Below are 17,168 nucleotides of genomic sequence, written 5' to 3' on the forward strand. Positions count from 1 at the left end.
TAATCGCTGCACCAGTAAGTTGACCTGTTCAAATACTAAATGCTTTTTTTTTATGCTTAAAGTACTATTGGCACTGGTTTGTACTGGTTTAGCAGTGGGACACTAGCTTAAAAAGAAACTGTCGTACCTTTTAACACTGTACTCACTCCTCAGCAAAGGTCACTAAATACTCAGTGCTTCCAACCAACCAGACTAATCTGCTCTGCAGAAATGTCCAAGAACAGGTCTGCATAGGGAACAACTCATAGCAAAGTGGATGAAACGAGGGCAGCATCTATAAACAAGAAGCAAATATAATAAGCTAACAAAGAACAGATTTAGTGCCCTGAAAAAAAAAAAACCCAAAAAGTTTATGGTTACGAAGAATGAGCAAAAGGCCCTCGGAGTGCAGCAGAAATACTGAAACATGACATCTGAGCGCAGAATTCATGTGTAGGCAGTGAGGCTTTTGCTGGTCAAACATGCACACTTGACAGAAATCGGAATCAGCACCAGGCAGGGGCCCAGCTCCCTTTGATTCCTGCTGTTAGTGCGATGGGCCGGATGCTGGCAGAATAATTTACTCGTGAAAATGCTTCCTTATTGCATTTACCCTAGAGAAAAAATCCATGCTAGATATTAAAGCAGTTTCTCGCCTTCTGAGTCTCTTTTTCAAAGTCACGACAAACACATTCAAGTATAATCAGTAGCCCAGGATAAAGAAGCTAGCCAATGCTGCCATCTAGTGGCTGTATGTCCTGTTAAACTCCGTCACAATACGTTGCCGCTTTTCCTTCCTATTCAACCATTTCCATCACACAGGCGAAAACTCTAATCCCAACACGAAGACCTTAACCCCTTCCCAGCCATAACCTTAACCATAAGCAGCAAAAATAAATAAGATACTTTGGTCATTTTTAATTTTTTGATTGCATTCACAGACCCTGAAAAATGGTCCCCACAACGTCAAAAATAACAGGGTTTTCAGGTTTTCATCACATTGTAATATAATGCAATTTGATAACTCCAATTAGCCTCAGCATGTTTTTGGACAGTGGAGAAAAACCGGAGACGCACATAAGCAATTAATTATTATTACATATTGATATGACTAACTAACACAAGCTATATTTCCAAACGTAACACTACAAAGTGATTTAATTTTATTGAATATATTTAATAAATAGCATTTTCATCTGACCAACAGGGGGCACCTCCAGCAGGCCGGGGAAATACGCCTGTGCTCCAACCGTTAATCCTGAACAGAGTCCCGGCGAAAGGAAAGGGCCAGTCCATTGCAGGCCATAAACACTAAACCAGTTTTGGTAATGTGATGCCATTGCACCGATCTCAATAGTCGATATAAAGTAGGAATAGCATGGTGAATAATTTACGCAAACGTTAAATTAAATTAAATTAAATTAAATTAAATTAAATTAAATTAAATTAAGGCAGGACAAATGAAACTTAGAGGACTTTAGAACCTCATCCTATGGGTGAATATTGCACCTCTTTCTTCCTGTTTCAGTCATCTGGAGTTCCTAGAATCGGATGTGAAACTGAAATCAGTCGATGCAGGAAGAAGATCGTCGTTAAGCTGTCAAGAGTTTAGAACCGTCATTGTAGGCAATGGCGGTCCAGTGGCTGTACCTGGCAATTTGTACAGTCATCATAACAACAGCTAGGACAGATGCGCAACCATTAACGGATATCACCAATGAAACCTTCATCGACATATGTGTCAGCGCTCACAATAAGCATCGCTCCAGAGTGACCCCCCCGGCGAGCGACATGATGTACATGGTGAGTATCCTGTTGCACTGCTCACGCGCGGAGCAATAAAAAAAATGAAAAAAATGATCATTTCTTATGTGTACCTCGCGATAATTGCTGCAATAATTGTTGCTTTAACTATAATACTAGTTGTAATTCTTTTCTTGCCTGTAAGACTTTTAATGTCATGGAGAAACAATAAATAAACCACAATTTCTGTCCCAGTTTTACTATTTGTAGCTCATGCGACAATTTTCACGTTTTCTTTTCCTGCACAGACTTGGGATCAGACTTTAGCAAAAGTTGCTCAGAAATGGGCAAGCAGATGTATCTTCGACCATAATCCCTCACTGCAAGTGCCATACATGCTGCACCCTTCGTTCAGAGCAGTAGGTGAAAACATCTGGAAGGGATGGCCAATCTCCATATTCGATGTGGAGCGTGCTGTACAGCTGTGGGTTGACGAGGTGCAGTATTACAGCTATGCGACAAAAAGATGTACTGATGTCTGTGGCCATTACACTCAGGTAAGCCTCCTGAAGGTAACATTTCCCCATTGGAGCTTCCAGCTTAACTAAAAATCAAGCCTTTTATGAAACATAAACGCGGCTGTGGAATTGCTGAATCTAGGTGGGCCTGATTTGAAACATTTCCATTTAAAGAATGTGATTTTATGTACAACTCACTGAAAAACATGCAGCCTGTTCTGACACATATCTGATTCCCAGGTCGTGTGGGCAAAGAGTTACAAGGTTGGTTGTGCTGTCCATGCCTGCTCGGGAAAACCAGCATTTGCAATATTCGTGTGCAACTATGGAGACGCGTAAGTTCTTTGCAACCCCCCCGCCAATATGTTAGAATGGAGTGCTGTGCTTATGCTTACAACACATTTCTCAATTGCTTTGGGGCATTTCTCAAATGACAATTACCATTTGCAAAACAGCAAGTGTAATCGCCGCACCCTAATGTCACTTCTGCACAGCAGAACATCATCTCTCACTGCTTCACACCAGGTGATCAGCCAAGCTGTCAAAATAATATTCCATACTGTAAATTTTTGTGATACGGTATTATGGTGTTTGTGGTTCCCACAGTACGTGATTTTGTTATTTTGTTTGCTCTTGTACTGCCATTTCGCTGTTTTTTTTACACAGTGCTGTGCGGCTTTTTCGTTTGCTATCGTATCGTGTCTTGAGATCTGAAGTTACATGTGCATGCGAGTGCTTCCTCTTGCCAGTGAACTTTACGTACAGTGATGTAGAGCCTCGCAAGGTTAAAACTGGTGTCTCTGACATTAATGAGTAATTTTGCTAAAGAACAATGATCAGTCAGTAACAATGAGAAAGTGGGACCCAATTACTGACATACTGACATATCTAAGTATTTTGACGCTCATGGTTAATGCAGATTTTGCTTTTCATTTTAGTGAAACTGACTAATTCATTGGAGGAATTATTAGCTTTTAAAACATGAGTTAATTGTTTTGGGTAAGTTACAGGCTTTTGCGGCTAAACCATAGTGCTGTGTTATATGTATGAACTGTTTGGAGAAATGCTCTTATAATATTCATAATGTTAAGTATGTTTCATGAAATGTGCCAAAGCAACTGACATGGGTGTCAGAATCGCTGGTTACGCGGGTGAGCGCACGGGCTGACAAGTGGGCAGGAAGCATGCAAGGAGCAGGCAGGCGGAATACGGGCAAAACGGGGATTTATTAAAGTTTCGGGCAGGGCAGGGCGGAACACTAGCACTGACATTAGCTAACGTCAATGACGGACAAAGAACTAAGGCAAGACATGGACTGAAATAGGCAAGACAACAGGGTACAGCTGGGTACAATCAGGGAAGCACACGTGGATAATCAGGGGGGCGTGGCACACACGGGGGGCGTGGCACACACTGGGGGCGTGGCACACACGGGGATCGTACGAGCCGGGCATGACAATGGGTGACTGCAGAAGAACTTTGTCTGATTAGGGGGAACTTCGTGGGACGTCACCCATATCAGCAAGGAACTCCCTGCTCTGCATGTCCTGGGAAAAAGTGCTGGAACAATTTGTGCTGTAAGTGCTTCCTCATTTGCTGCTAATTCTTCACATGCATCATGATCCTATTCTGAGACGCTTCCTCAAAGATGACCAGTAGCTCTAATGCCGATCTCAGACTTTTGAATTGTTTTTGGATTGGGTGTCTATAAATGTCCTACTTTATATGATTGTGTTAGTGAATGTCTGTGTACCCTGTGAACGACTGGCATCATGTAGCAGGATGTTCCTCTACTCTGAGCTTCCTTGGATAGGCTGTAGGCCCACTGCGACCTGTACAGGATAAGGACTTGGAAGGTATAGGAGACATATATATATATATAGACATAGATATACAGACATAGATATACAGACATAGATATTTAGATAGACATTTAGATATATAGATAGAGATATAGATATAGACAGATAAATATAGAAATATAGAGATACAGATAGATATAGACAGATATAGAGTGATTTTCTAAACCCGCTTATCCTATGCAGGGTCACATATGGTCCCTAGACTATTCCAGATTCTATGACCACATGCCAAGACATAACATAGGATGGGGTGTCAACTCATCACAGGGCAGACAGATTGTTCACATATTTAAATAAATGTATTGATGACAATGCATTTAACTTGTAATAACACTTGAACCGATACTGTTCAATAAAGTCCACCTGATTATTTGTGTGTTCTTCCCTTATTTCTTGACAGATGACCCCAAAGAGGTCAAGTTGAAAGGTAAGTGGGGTCTTAGACGTTCTCAAATTATGAGATTTTGTTTGCGTTTGAGTGGCTCATTTATGTGTGCAACTCCTGTGCTTCCAGAATACAACTGGACGTCTGACTCGGACCAGACTTCAAACAAAATATGCAGCCCGTACTGTGTCTCTGTGCTGGCCTGCAGGCCCCTGCTGCTCCTCTTCACGGTGCTGGGTGTCTTAGGCGTGCAGAAGTTCTACCCCAACCTGTGTGCATATGAGTGATGGAGACGGTGTTTCTCTTACTGGTGAAGGAGACGTACATGTGGAACAAAGGGACTGGGTTTCAATACCTACACTAGGGGCGAAAATTGTGTAAACACTTCCAACTTTTATAGACTGCAGAACTTTAATATTAAAGCATTTCATTGTTGCTCCAGTCACTTTATATAATCATCCAGTACATGATATTTATAAAACCATACATTGTTCCATTAAATAAGTAACTGGAGCAACCGTTGAATGAAGTTCTGCAATCTCTGAAAATTGGAAGTGTTCCTACAATTTTGGCCACTAGGGTAGTAGAACTTACCAAAAGGTATTCGGGCCAGGAAATTATGCAAAAGAAATCTCCAGGTCTATGAATGAACTCGCCCCAAGAATTTTTCTGATGCCACTTGAAGTGATATTGAAGTAGTAAATTTTTATATATAAAGAAAACCAAATGAATGTTAGGGGAGCAGAAACGTTGTCCTACTGCAAAAACGTGAGATGTTGCTTCACTGAGTAACCAGACAAGGCTCACCAAAAAGAACGCTGATCACTTCTCTATATCAGATGCAACGCTAAAACTGTGCAAGCTATTTGAGGAAGACTGTGCAAATGAGACTGCAGTGGATGTCAGTGCCAAGGTGATATGAAAATCAACCCGTGCCTAGTCAGCATCCAAGAACTTGCCCTTGGAGAATCTACCTTCCATTAGGGAGACTTCAAGTCCAGCTCAGCTGCATGCATCTGCAGTGACTCAGGGAAATGTTCTGTTTGTCGCTCCGACCCACCTGTAAATACCAGCATTTGTAACGGAAGGAAATGGGGAGCATTTTGCAAAGCAAGTTTATGAATTTAGCTTAGACAAAACTTGAGTCGGTACAATGGAAAATTATATGCATGTTAGCACTTTACAGCAAAGAAGAGAGATGGGGGCCCCATCGATTTCACATTTTCCTCAGCATGTTGGTTAAAGCAAGCCTGTTAACCACAGTGACTTGGCTGTGTTACGTAGCCACCACTGCAATACCAGCTCGGTCTCTGTCAGCATACTACCCATATATCACCTTCACTTCCGGCATAATATGGGGTGCTAGCGTGTGCTGCAGGCACGTAAACATGATCACCCCCAAAATGTATGACATGATTTTTCTATGACAGCTTAATGTTATGGCTTTCTTTGGAAATATGAAAAAAGGAAGTCCAGTAAGCGGCGGGACCTGGTTTTTGCAGGAGCTATATTTACATAAACTTTTTATAGAAGCTAGCTTTGAAACACAAACTGGAGCCAACTTGCAAAGTTGTGATGCAATAGTGCATTTTATGCAGCATTTTGCAATAAACCTGTCACATCTTAGTTGCAGAAAAAAAATTGCCATAGGCATAGAGTCAAGCTTCATTATAAAGGGAGAGATTCCATTGTTTTGATCACCTTCACTTCCGGAGTAATGTGGGGGGTTAGTGTACACTTCAGGCACCCAAATATGAAAGCTTTGGACCATCCCCCCCCCTCTCCAAAAAATATGTAGAACATTAATGGTTTTTCCAAGACAGCAAAATTGTTAGTTTTCTTTTGAAATGCAAAAAAAAGGAAGTCCAGTAAGTGGTGGGAACTGTGGTTTTTGTAGGACCTTAGTTTACATAAACTGTATTTTACAGAACCTAGCTTTGAAAACACAAATAAACTGGAGCTAACTTGTGTAACACAGTAGTTGTGACACAGTCCATTTTATGCAGCATTTCTGAAAAAAACCCGTCATTTGCAGAAAATAAAAAATCTCCAGCATTAATAATGGCCATAGAGTTAAGTTTATACACAATGGCAACATGGTGGTCAATATAGTTTTATTAGCTGAATACTACTGGTTCATATCCAAAGAGGCAATGCTGACCTCTAGTGGTTCTGTAAATACAACTGCAATCCAATGTCAAATGCCAATTTCACTCCTATCCCAGAACCCACAAGGTAATTGTATCCATAAAAAGCTTACATGTATGGACAGCCTTGAATAGCAGGTTTAATTTTAACTTATATTTAAAAAAAAAAAATGGAAACACTCTACAGTTTCAACTGGAAAGCACAGAAGGAAGGCAGTTTAATGGCCGATATTAATCTTCAGCTGGGTGCTTCAGGTTACTTGTGATATATATCATGGTTTAATAGCAACAAATACAGTTTAGTTTATCAATAGAAAACCAGTGGCACCTCATGAAGGATGTGACATGCGTGTCAAGAAAAAAACTGGATGGAAACAACAACTTTGTGGTTTGAATGTCTATTTACTGCTGGCATACATATGCATGACTGTCTTCAAGATACTGGCCCCAAGCACAGTCAAAATAAAGAAGCCAAATGTTCCAAGTACAGCAATAACAATGAACATCCCATTCCCTGAAAGAGGGGAGAGGAGTAAGACTAACATCACACAGGTCTTCACCAAAAATGCACACGTCCACTCACATGCAGATTTGTCTTTTGACATCCACTCGCCACGATCCATGAAGACTGGGCCAGCAGAGACAACTGTGAAGCGCTCCTCACCAATCTTTCTCTGATGTCTTTTCACCTTAGGATAGTTCTTGGTTGGAGGACATTCCTGGGGGAGAATGATTTAACTAACAAAGACCCCTTGCAGCAGATAGCTGTAAAAGCTGGAGTGGAATGCCTGAGCTTACCATCACACAGTCTTCATCCGGGGTGCAAATTTTAGTCAAGCAGTGGATGAAGATGGGAAGTTCTCCATTGACAGACATGGTGAACATTTGAACAGAGAACCTGCTGCTTTTCCCAGAGCCATTCAGTGAGAACCAGGAGAATGTACCATCTGCAGGGCAGCTACGGGAAGAGAAAAAAATGTAAACACACCCAGTCAGAAGACTAAGACAAATCTCCAACGTTAAGTGGAGACCAATGAACTTTGATTTAAAGGTTGCAGATATTCAAATTGCTGTCCTTTTTTACCATAAACAAGTGTACAAAGGAATGCTTTTGAGAAGCATTTCTCAACCCAGTCTTCAGTGACCTCCAGTCTCCACATTTTTACCCCCTCCAAGCTCACAGCACACATCCAGTGTTCTGTGTTCTTACTTGTTTGGTTCAGGTGTGCTGGAAGCAAAATTTCAAAAAATAGGTGAAATAACTAGCAATGCTGTACAGACTGAGGGGCAGATGCCTGCTGTCTGGGGGTCCGAGTCCTGGGTTAAGAAACACTGCTTTAAAAGATATACAAACCAAGCAAAATGATTCTATACTCCAAAAATGTATTTTTCCCCCACGTTAGATGGGGATTTGACAATTTCTAAGATGCAACAAGGATTGACAGCTGCACAAACGCACCCATCTTTAAGGAAAAAGGCTTTCCTTTCGTCGACTGCATCCAAAGTGCCTGTAGCCCAGCATGACATCACCGCCAGAAGCATGTCATGAGCCAAGGTGTCCTGTGCTTGGAGGGTCACCTCGAGGAACAGGTAGTCTTCTGGGCTCAGTACCACACCATCCATGTAATTGTACATGAAGGAGGTGTCATTGTACAACATCATGCCAATATCCAGAATGTGTGAGAAGTTGTAACTGACGACAGAATGGGAACTAAACCTGGCAGAGGAGAGAGAAACCAAATGAGCAGCATTTCAGATTATTCTTTAGTGTACTGCCTTCTGCAGCAAATATACAAATTGAGATTTAAGCCATGGTCTGGTCCTTCCATTTTTTCCAGAACTGGATCAGATCTACCTTCAGCTAGAGTCAAAGTCAGCCTCTCACCATTCAGCATCCGTATTGACCTGGGCCCCATGTAGAAAGTGCCGAGAGTAGGTACACTTCCACAGCAACCGGAGGTCATTCCGTGTAATTGTCCGCTCATGGCTGGGTGTCACTGTCAGAGAACTACTGAACTCTATGTGTGTCTTGTTCATCTATAAACACACATTACATACTGTGACAAAATTCATGATAAAGTCCATTTGCTATTAGTTGATGATATTGAATTATGCCACAAAATGATGCTCCTTTGCTCGAGTAAGCTTTAGTACACAAGAGAGAGTCCTCCCTGAATTTTAGTTACTGGTGGATGTTAACGCCGCAGTTTTGTCCCAGAAACTGACCTGCCTTTCAGCCCCACACTCTGAAGGTTTACCGACTATCTTGAAAAAGTAGAACATGTCGGTCTCGTTCACAGCACAGCGTCCGTCATTCAGGATGACGCTAACGTTGCCCCCCAAGTAGCTGGTCAGGAATTCCTTTGCCAGTCCACCAGCAACGAGGCTTTCCTTGCACTCAACAAACATCCCATTCTCTGAAAAAATGAAATTCATCTATACTCAAGCCATCTTCACTGTCAACTTGTCAGACAACACAACATACCAAAGCGATGTTTACAGGACAGTCTACAGAGACACCAAGACATAACGATTCATTTGCACTTGAGCCTCAATAACTCATCCAAGCCAATAAAACTATCAATCTTCTGGAGCAAACCAAGTAGCCCTCACTTCTCAAATTTAGTCACTGCTCACAATTTTCCAGTCTAGCCCAACAAGGTATCACATTTAAAACATAAGCGTCACCCTATGAAATCATTCTTCACTGAATGCTGAACCTAATCAGTGGTGACAGCAAGCTTCCTAAATCCTCGCAGTCATGTTCAATAGCGGGAATAAGTGACCAACTGTAACAGGCTGAGGGCACAGGAGGAATCAGGAAGCGGCCGACGTCGTAGTAACCCTCCTGACACACGCAGGTGTAGGACAGCAGGGTATTGATGCAGGTGGAACTGGAATCACACCGGTTCAGTTCGTAGGAGGCACACTCATCAGGATCTGCAAATTGGGTAAGGCTTAAAAACACAGCCAAGATTTCCATGGAGACTTCAGAAGACATTACATCACACAACATTCAAGACATTTACCATCCCAGTAGATCAGATAGTCTTTGATGGTGATTTGTGCTAGGCTGAGCGATCGAATGTAAGTCAACAGCTCCTCAGAGGACAGCTTTACTTTGAAATCTTCACTGGAAATGTCCAAAACTTGGAAGGGGATCTTAGTTTGTCCTGTACTGTTAAGGTCCTCAAATTCAAGCAGTTTCACCTCTACTGGATATGGCAACCCACTGAAGAGGTCCTGTAACTAAGAAGAATGATCGTAAGAGGACTATAGCCATGTGTACTCTTACCACCTTAAGCCAGCAAGAGATCCTTGGTCCACTGCCATGCAGGTTATTACTCCTAATGGCTTTAGTGGGGCTATTAAGATATGACTTAAGGTCAACAGGTTCTTCATGGTGCCCACAAACCAGAGGCTGTTACCTCGACCTTGAGTCCACATACTTAATCAGAGTACGTAGAGCATTTATAAGCAAAGCCTCAGGTCTTTCTTACTTTGGCTCTGATGATGCTCTCCAGCTCGACTCGGGCTTTTGCCTTTGGTTCTCTGAGGGACTCCGGCAACATCCAAGGTACAATAACAGCAGCATGCAAGGCAGGATCAAAGTGCGACCCTTTAGATTCAACAAAAACATACCATGAAACAATGGAAGTGGTTCTGGTCAGCGATCCCAATGAGCTACACCAACCCAATACCAACCCAAGTGCCTCCCCTCTGGTACAGGGTAGAGGATGTCATCATTGGGAACCAGCTGCCTGACGAATCGCAGCGTTGCCGGTCTGCCCCGCTCCCCACCACACTCCTCCCAGACCTCCATCTGGTACAGACTACCAGGGACCAAGCCAGGGAGTAGCACATGAGTTTGCCGTGCCCTCCCACTACTCACAAGCGAGGTATTCGGATGGGAAAGGCTGTAGGCAAAAGCCTTTGTGGGGCCCGAGGCTGAGCTCCAGGAAGCACTGGAATTCTGCTGGTGAAACTGAAGGTCGAAGATGCTCCCAGGGCCTTAGAATGGGGGGGGGGGGGGGGGTGATTATTCACAGACTGCAAATGAAATACACCACCCTCACTGCATTTTGACGTCGACAACTGTACTGGGGTTATGCATCGCAAATTAACAAGGTTTCTGCAAATCTTGCTGATTCTACAGAATGTTATTCACCTTGCTGTAAAATGTGTGGTGGTGCGATTATCACACTCGAACCCATTTAACCCACGTGTGATTTCACTGCTTCCCATCAACGCGAGAGCAATGATGGACAGGAGAATCTACAATTTTATCTACTGCCCGTACTCATTTCCCCCACCCCCATTTGTTTTTCTGATTCGGCGTTTGATGTTCACAACCAACATGTGCACCAGTACTGCCCAGACAAATTCCTAGCGATTTCCTTGTAGGAGTATATGGTCAGTAAAGTGAATTCTCATTTTATTACAAGGTCACGATTTACCAGGTCATAAGCTGTCTGTTACTGCACATTTCTGTACTTCTTGACTATTTTTTCCCCTCATCTGCTTCGAATTACATTGTGCTGCATTTATATGCCGCTATAAATTCAACATATCATACGTCCATCTGTCCATCATACGACAATCCAGCTTCTGCACGCACTTCAAAGCCCACCTGTACTGGTCTGGATGGTCCTAGTGCTCATGACGATGCTGTGCCCACACACAGCGTCCACTCGGGCTTCATACCGGCCACAGGGCTGCAAGCCCACCACCCTGTGTGTCGGCTGGAAGGTGGACTTCTGAAGCACACCCTGGTGGTAGACCCTGAATACAGCAATGGAGGAGGTATTTGGCACCGTCCAGCTTAGGGTGTAGCTTCTTGGGTTTGAGGCCACCTGGCGCAGATTCCCGATTTCAGAGTGTGCTTCAGTGATTGAAAGAAAACGAGAGGATGTCACCCTCCGTTTTAACAGAGCCGTAAATGTGACTCAAACCAAGGGGAGTCCAAATAACGATGCAACAAAAGGAAATGAACACGATTACAAGTCAAGCTAGCCCAATGTTTCCTATCCCAGTCCTAAGCAACCGCCAAACAGTCTGAACCAAACAAACAAGCAATTAAGAATAGCAGAGGTGGAAAGTTCAGGTGCAGAATACACAAATCCAGACCAAGGTTTTGTTTCAACCAACCAGTTGAGTAAGGAGTCACAGCATACTCAATGGGTTGGTCTGAGTTTGTAGTTTTTGTACCTGAACTTTCTACCGCTGAACACAGAATATCTGGTATAAGCAAGTTGGGAGCTGGAATGGAGCAAAATTGTGGATTGCGGGGGCAAATCGGGCAAAAGGCCTCGCCTTACCGGAGTTGCCGTCGATAATGACCGAACTGCTCATTCGGGACTCGCCACTGCCGTCACACACAGTCTGCAAAGTAAACTTCACCTTGCTGCAAGGGGGCAAGTCATTGACCGTGAAGATGAAGGGCTTCTGCTCGTGCTTGAGGGACGCCGTCTCCACCACGTGGCTGGAGGCATTGAGCTGGAGCATGGTGACCAGGAAAGAGGAGTAGAGCTGCTTCTCAGTGCAGGCCCAAGCTAAAGTAATACTGCTGCTGTTCCACGCCCTCGCACTGACGTTTCTTGGGACATCTGGATCTTGGAATTCAAACAAAGACACTGCATTCATGAGGCAGTCATTTCACCTGGAAATGCTCAAGATCCAAGAGTTCTTTATTATCGGCACATCCATGTACACAGTGCTTTGAAATACCATCTCGCCCAGGGCCATTTAAGGTGCTTTACATAAATAACAAAAAAGTATAATAAACACAATATAGTGGTTTTCATTGAAGAGTCCATTTCCAAAACCGTTTGAGATGAGGCCACCAATGAAGTCAAGCTTCCTCATCATATACACCAGGGGTGTAACAATGAATCGATTCGTATCGTTTGACCGGCAAACGATCCGATGCATCGACGTGACCGCATAAATGTCGATGCAAGCGGTTTTTTCCCCCCTCCTTGCCGGTTCCAGTACCGTTTTCATGATCCACTCCGACATATACACCAGGGGTGCCCAATGTGTGGATCGTGAGCTATTGCTCGATCACAAAGGTAATGTGGGTAGATCACATGGCATAACATACCCTCCAAAAAGCTAGCTGAGAAATAAAAAGGTGAAGGAACTAAAATCCCAGTTCCATTCAAAAACACTATCCAAAATGGAAATTAATAATAAACAGAACTCAATATTTTTATAATTTTTTTTTTTTTTTTTTTAAATAGTTGATAGATCACTTTGACTTGGCCATTTATAAGTAGCTGGCAAGCTAGCGTACCTTCAGAGCGCGTTTAGTACGGCAGGTGACATGGGACGCTATGCTTAGAGCACACAATCTCCTGAAGACGTTGACCATTTAATTTCTTAAGGAACTTCTGTTAAATTTCCAAAAGCCACTAAATCCAGAGAAATTCTCTCAAAAATCAATCCTGCTGAATGGGTGAATTTTGGAAGATTATTCTATATGACTGAAGGGCAATGTGTACATACAAAGCCAATTAATGAACCCCATTAGGACAAGTTTCAGCCAACATAAAACTGCACTTTAACAGAACGCGAACCCCCCCAACAGCCTTACCTGTAAGCGCCTTGAGACAAATAACAGAGGGGCTGCCCGCCAGCTCCAAGCAGCCCAGATAGTTACTGCAGGCATCCAGAGACGTAAATTTATATCTGCCAGCACGGGTGGTGTCCGTGACTGTGATAGCCTGAGCGTCCGGAGGGGACCGATACAGTGACACGCCATGCACAGGGTCAGGGGGGAGGGGAGAATCCACCACCCAGGACAGCAGCAAGGTGGCGCTGCTGCGGGACTCCACCTTCAATGGAAAACGATGGGAGGAGCCTAGGAGTGGATAAACGCATCACGTGACTATGAACACTGCTTTGTATTTTTCCCTAAATTCTCCCAGACACACACATCTTCCCAATGTACATGTGCACCTACTACATAATCTTTAATATTCAGATGCTACATCATTCAAGGTCATATTACAGTTTCTTTAAAAAAAAAAAAAAAAAAAAAAAAAAAAAAAAAAAAAAAAAAAAAAAATACACTGTATGGTAGGTGCCGTAACACGGCATGGTACATATGGAATGAAGGCGATGATCCATTTATGGCCCCAAGCAACACGGGATTTAACACACGACAACAAGGGATCAAACACAGATGGGGAAGCACAGAGTTAAATAGCTAAAGACTTAACCAGAATGCTGAACAACCAAAGACTATAAAATAAATCTATAGAACAGATAAAGGAACAGCGCAAGACCAGGAACAGAACTGTGAACTGAAGTAGAAAAAACAGCACATAAACTCACAAACTTGCACCGAGTCTAACACAATGACCAACTGGGGAAATTAACTAAGGCAAGAACTTAAATACATATGGAAAACCAGGAAAAACAAGGAGCAGGTACAACTCAATCAATTAACCAATCATGGGAGGAACAACGAGAAACAGGGGGAAGCAGCAACACTAAATGAACACAGAACTAAGGGACCGAGCAAACACTAAAGACCAACAATACACAGCAAAACTAGGACCATAATACACAGAAATAACACATAGCAGAGAGACAGACCTAAGAACCAGAAAATACACCAAACAAACACTAAATTCTGATAAATCATAGACCGAGTGAGATTAGCCTCAAACCCACAAGGGTACCGCCTTGTTGAGCTATGCAGCAGCCCAGAACATGGAGCAACACACAAAGGACTGAGGTCAACGAGTGCGGGGGGGACGGAACGACCAGCAACACATGCTGGCCAAAAACAGGACAGGGAGGACCGGGTCGGATAGGTGCCGACCCCGACCGGTAGAGACTCACCAAGTACGATGATCACATCTTCTTGGTATAGATACAATGTGTTGTTTTCACAGGCAAACACTTGCGTTGGCTTGAAATGTTTGAGAGCTTCCTGTAAACAGAAAAAGAGAAACATCCAATGGGCGAAAACGAGAGTGTGACGAAGTACTTAGTACTTAATATAGACTGTGTGACCACTGCATAACAAAGCCATAAGCTGAGGGCAAACTGCAAGCATATGCTGCGAAAAGCTTAATACTCACTAAAGTCTCTGCAGTTGGCTTGTCATGAGCTTTATACTCACTCCTGACTATGACTGTATTGAAACCTTTGAAAAGAGTGTTATTAGATGAATTATTAGTAGTAATTATTAGTATTAGATGAATTATTATTATTAGTAGAACCACTGCATCCACAAGTATTTAATTTATATTTAGAAAATTCAGTAAGAACAGACCCATCAGCAATGCTTTTCCTTTAACCATTTTCACATTTTAAGTGACTGACACTCTCCCCAAAACGCTTTCTTTCAAGGCAGACCTAAATTTACTGAAAACCTCCAGAGCCGAGAGCCGCCTCCTTTTTTCAGTCCCAGCGTGTGCGTGTCGGACGGAGACACTGCCAGGGACGCCAGTTTGCCCCCAGTTTCTATGGCCTCCAGCTGGGAATCGTTCAGGAAAAGCTTGATTTCCTGTCTATCAAGACAGAGAACGAATATGAACATGAACAAGTATGAGCATGAAACAGCATATACAGGAGTATCAGTGGGATCTACTACCTGTCAGGTGAAGTATTTTCTTTTATCATCCAACAGACGGAAAAGGCGACACTGTCGATGGCACCTAAAATGATTTAATCAGGTATTTACAAGTGATCCGCTTTAAATAAATTTGATAAATTGTAGCATTAATCTGGTGAGGTTTCAGCATTAATGGCGAAAAAAAGTAAAATATTCTAACTTCATTTCAAGTAGCCTAATTAAGACTTACTTGGCGACGCCGACTGCATCAGTACAGCTAATACGAGTATTAATGTTGATATCCTGCAAAACACGCGTCCAATTAAATGTAGTTTAAATTCTGCTGATTAATAAAGTTACACAAGTTAATAACCAAATAAGTTGTTTACATGATAATTTCCGATTAGGTTCCTGGTTACAACGCCGATTTGAAAGAAATCGATGAAAACACAAAACCACTGACATCGTTTTGCGCCCCATTACAAATACTGATTCCAGAACAGGTAGACTACAAGTCACGTGTTCAATTAACACTTCATTCAGCAATTAAAATATTAACATGATATATAAGGCTTATTTACACGGCCAAGCAAAAAATACCAGTGAGATTTAGTGGTCAAAAATATTTCCTGCAAAAACCATCTCGCACAAAATGGCTGGCTTTTAATTTACAAAATAATTAAAATACAATGCAATTAACTTGGATGTATAATTAATGTAATCCTGTACCTTAATTAACACAAACAAATGTGATTAAAGGCAGTTCCTGAATTGTAGTGTTGAATGACATCGGGTGGGTGGGCTTTTGGGACCCAAGCTTCCTCTCCATTTGTCAGTTCAGACGTGCAAACATCCTATTGGTCAATGAGGCCATCCGTCTTATTTCAGAGGCATGATGATTCTCAACCTGTGGGTCACGACCCAAATATGCGTCGCTGGAAATTCTGAAAGTTTCGCGAGGCAGAGTTGGAAATATACGTATTTCAAAACTAGCAAGCTCTTATGCTGATCCACGATCAGATTTCCGAGCCCCAGTACTAGAATTAACCTACATAAACGGGTCGGCAAAAGCTTAGCGCAGCACTAGTGAACACTCAGCCAATACAAGAAGCCAAACCACAGATGCTTAATTTAGAATTAGTTGGCATATCCAATCAGATTTGTGCGATAGCCGTTGATTAGAGTGAACTGTAGAGTGCACTGCCTGCTTTATCATAGTGTTAATTTAGCCTATACTTAACATAGGGTTATGACTGAGCTGGCATGGTGAAAATTGGGTCGTGGTGCAAAAAAGGTTGACAACCACTGTTTTAAAAGGACTTAGGCAGTGTTGCCAATTCTCTCATCTAACTCTCACGCAAGAAATCTTGCAGCAAGTCTATATTATTCCATTATGAACCTAAATATGGCTACATCAAATGGGTAGTTTGCAAACCTTACAGATTATTTACAAGGTGATTAAACTGTTTCATCCATGTAAATGCGTGCGCGCGTGTGCGCAGATTTGTTTCAAATTGGAAAAACTCACTCCAGCTAATTGACCGAAGTTGGCATCCCTGGCATAGCTGGATTTCTTATTGTGTTTCTACGGCCCGTAGTTAGTTCGAGTTTCGTCTCTCTCTTCACTACATCATATACATCCTTAGGCTAATAAATGTCAGTAAAATACCGCAGGAGGGCTCCAGCAACTGATCAGCAACCACAGAATCAATTACCACCAAAACCTGTCATCAAACTGGCCCGAAAGTTAGCTTACTGTCGTCTGACTAGTCATAACAAACCTCTCTGATGTCTGCTTTCACAGAAATGAGTAAGGGAAGAATCGCACTTTACACTCATTTAAAGGGTGCATTTCCAAAGTATTACTTGAAGTACTGGAAACAACCGAGTTCGCAAACATGGCCTCGTAAAGGTTAATAAGAGATAGCATTGTTGTTTATTCTCCTCTTCTGTCAATCGGAACAT

The 17,168-nt window shown here is 42.5% G+C and overlaps 2 protein-coding genes across 3 annotated transcripts; one reads left to right on the forward strand and one right to left on the reverse strand.

The window, feature by feature from the left end:
* The first annotated feature begins 1,190 nt into the window (after positions 1–1,190).
* On the forward strand, positions 1,191–6,464 carry LOC125738952 (GLIPR1-like protein 1). The gene is made up of 7 exons (XM_049008508.1): positions 1,191–1,304; positions 1,508–1,782; positions 2,031–2,279; positions 2,481–2,575; positions 3,732–3,817; positions 4,503–4,529; positions 4,617–6,464. The coding sequence occupies exons 2-7, from the start codon at positions 1,609–1,611 to the stop codon at positions 4,772–4,774; spliced, it is 789 nt and encodes a 262-aa protein (XP_048864465.1). The 5' UTR covers positions 1,191–1,304; positions 1,508–1,608; the 3' UTR covers positions 4,775–6,464.
* A 552-nt stretch (positions 6,465–7,016) lies between these two features.
* LOC125738949 (uncharacterized) lies at positions 7,017–16,116 on the reverse strand. 2 transcript variants are annotated; one of them, XM_049008498.1, is made up of 19 exons: positions 15,933–16,116; positions 15,454–15,506; positions 15,243–15,306; positions 15,005–15,159; positions 14,728–14,792; positions 14,486–14,576; positions 13,230–13,496; positions 11,953–12,246; positions 11,265–11,516; positions 10,340–10,645; positions 10,135–10,253; positions 9,664–9,883; positions 9,425–9,574; positions 8,861–9,051; positions 8,520–8,671; positions 8,094–8,351; positions 7,433–7,592; positions 7,218–7,353; positions 7,017–7,148 (listed from the first exon to the last, which is right to left on the reverse strand). In XM_049008498.1, the coding sequence occupies exons 2-19, from the start codon at positions 15,470–15,472 to the stop codon at positions 7,033–7,035; spliced, it is 3,015 nt and encodes a 1,004-aa protein (XP_048864455.1). In that variant the 5' UTR covers positions 15,473–15,506; positions 15,933–16,116; the 3' UTR covers positions 7,017–7,032. The 2 variants fall into 2 exon arrangements, with proteins under 2 accessions (XP_048864455.1, XP_048864454.1); XM_049008497.1 differs by lacking the exon at positions 15,933–16,116 and adding an exon at positions 15,593–15,675.
* Positions 16,117–17,168: the final 1,052 nt, after the last annotated feature.

This window comes from Brienomyrus brachyistius, chromosome 3 (assembly GCF_023856365.1).
Source record: "Brienomyrus brachyistius isolate T26 chromosome 3, BBRACH_0.4, whole genome shotgun sequence".
Taxonomy (NCBI): domain Eukaryota; kingdom Metazoa; phylum Chordata; class Actinopteri; order Osteoglossiformes; family Mormyridae; genus Brienomyrus; species Brienomyrus brachyistius.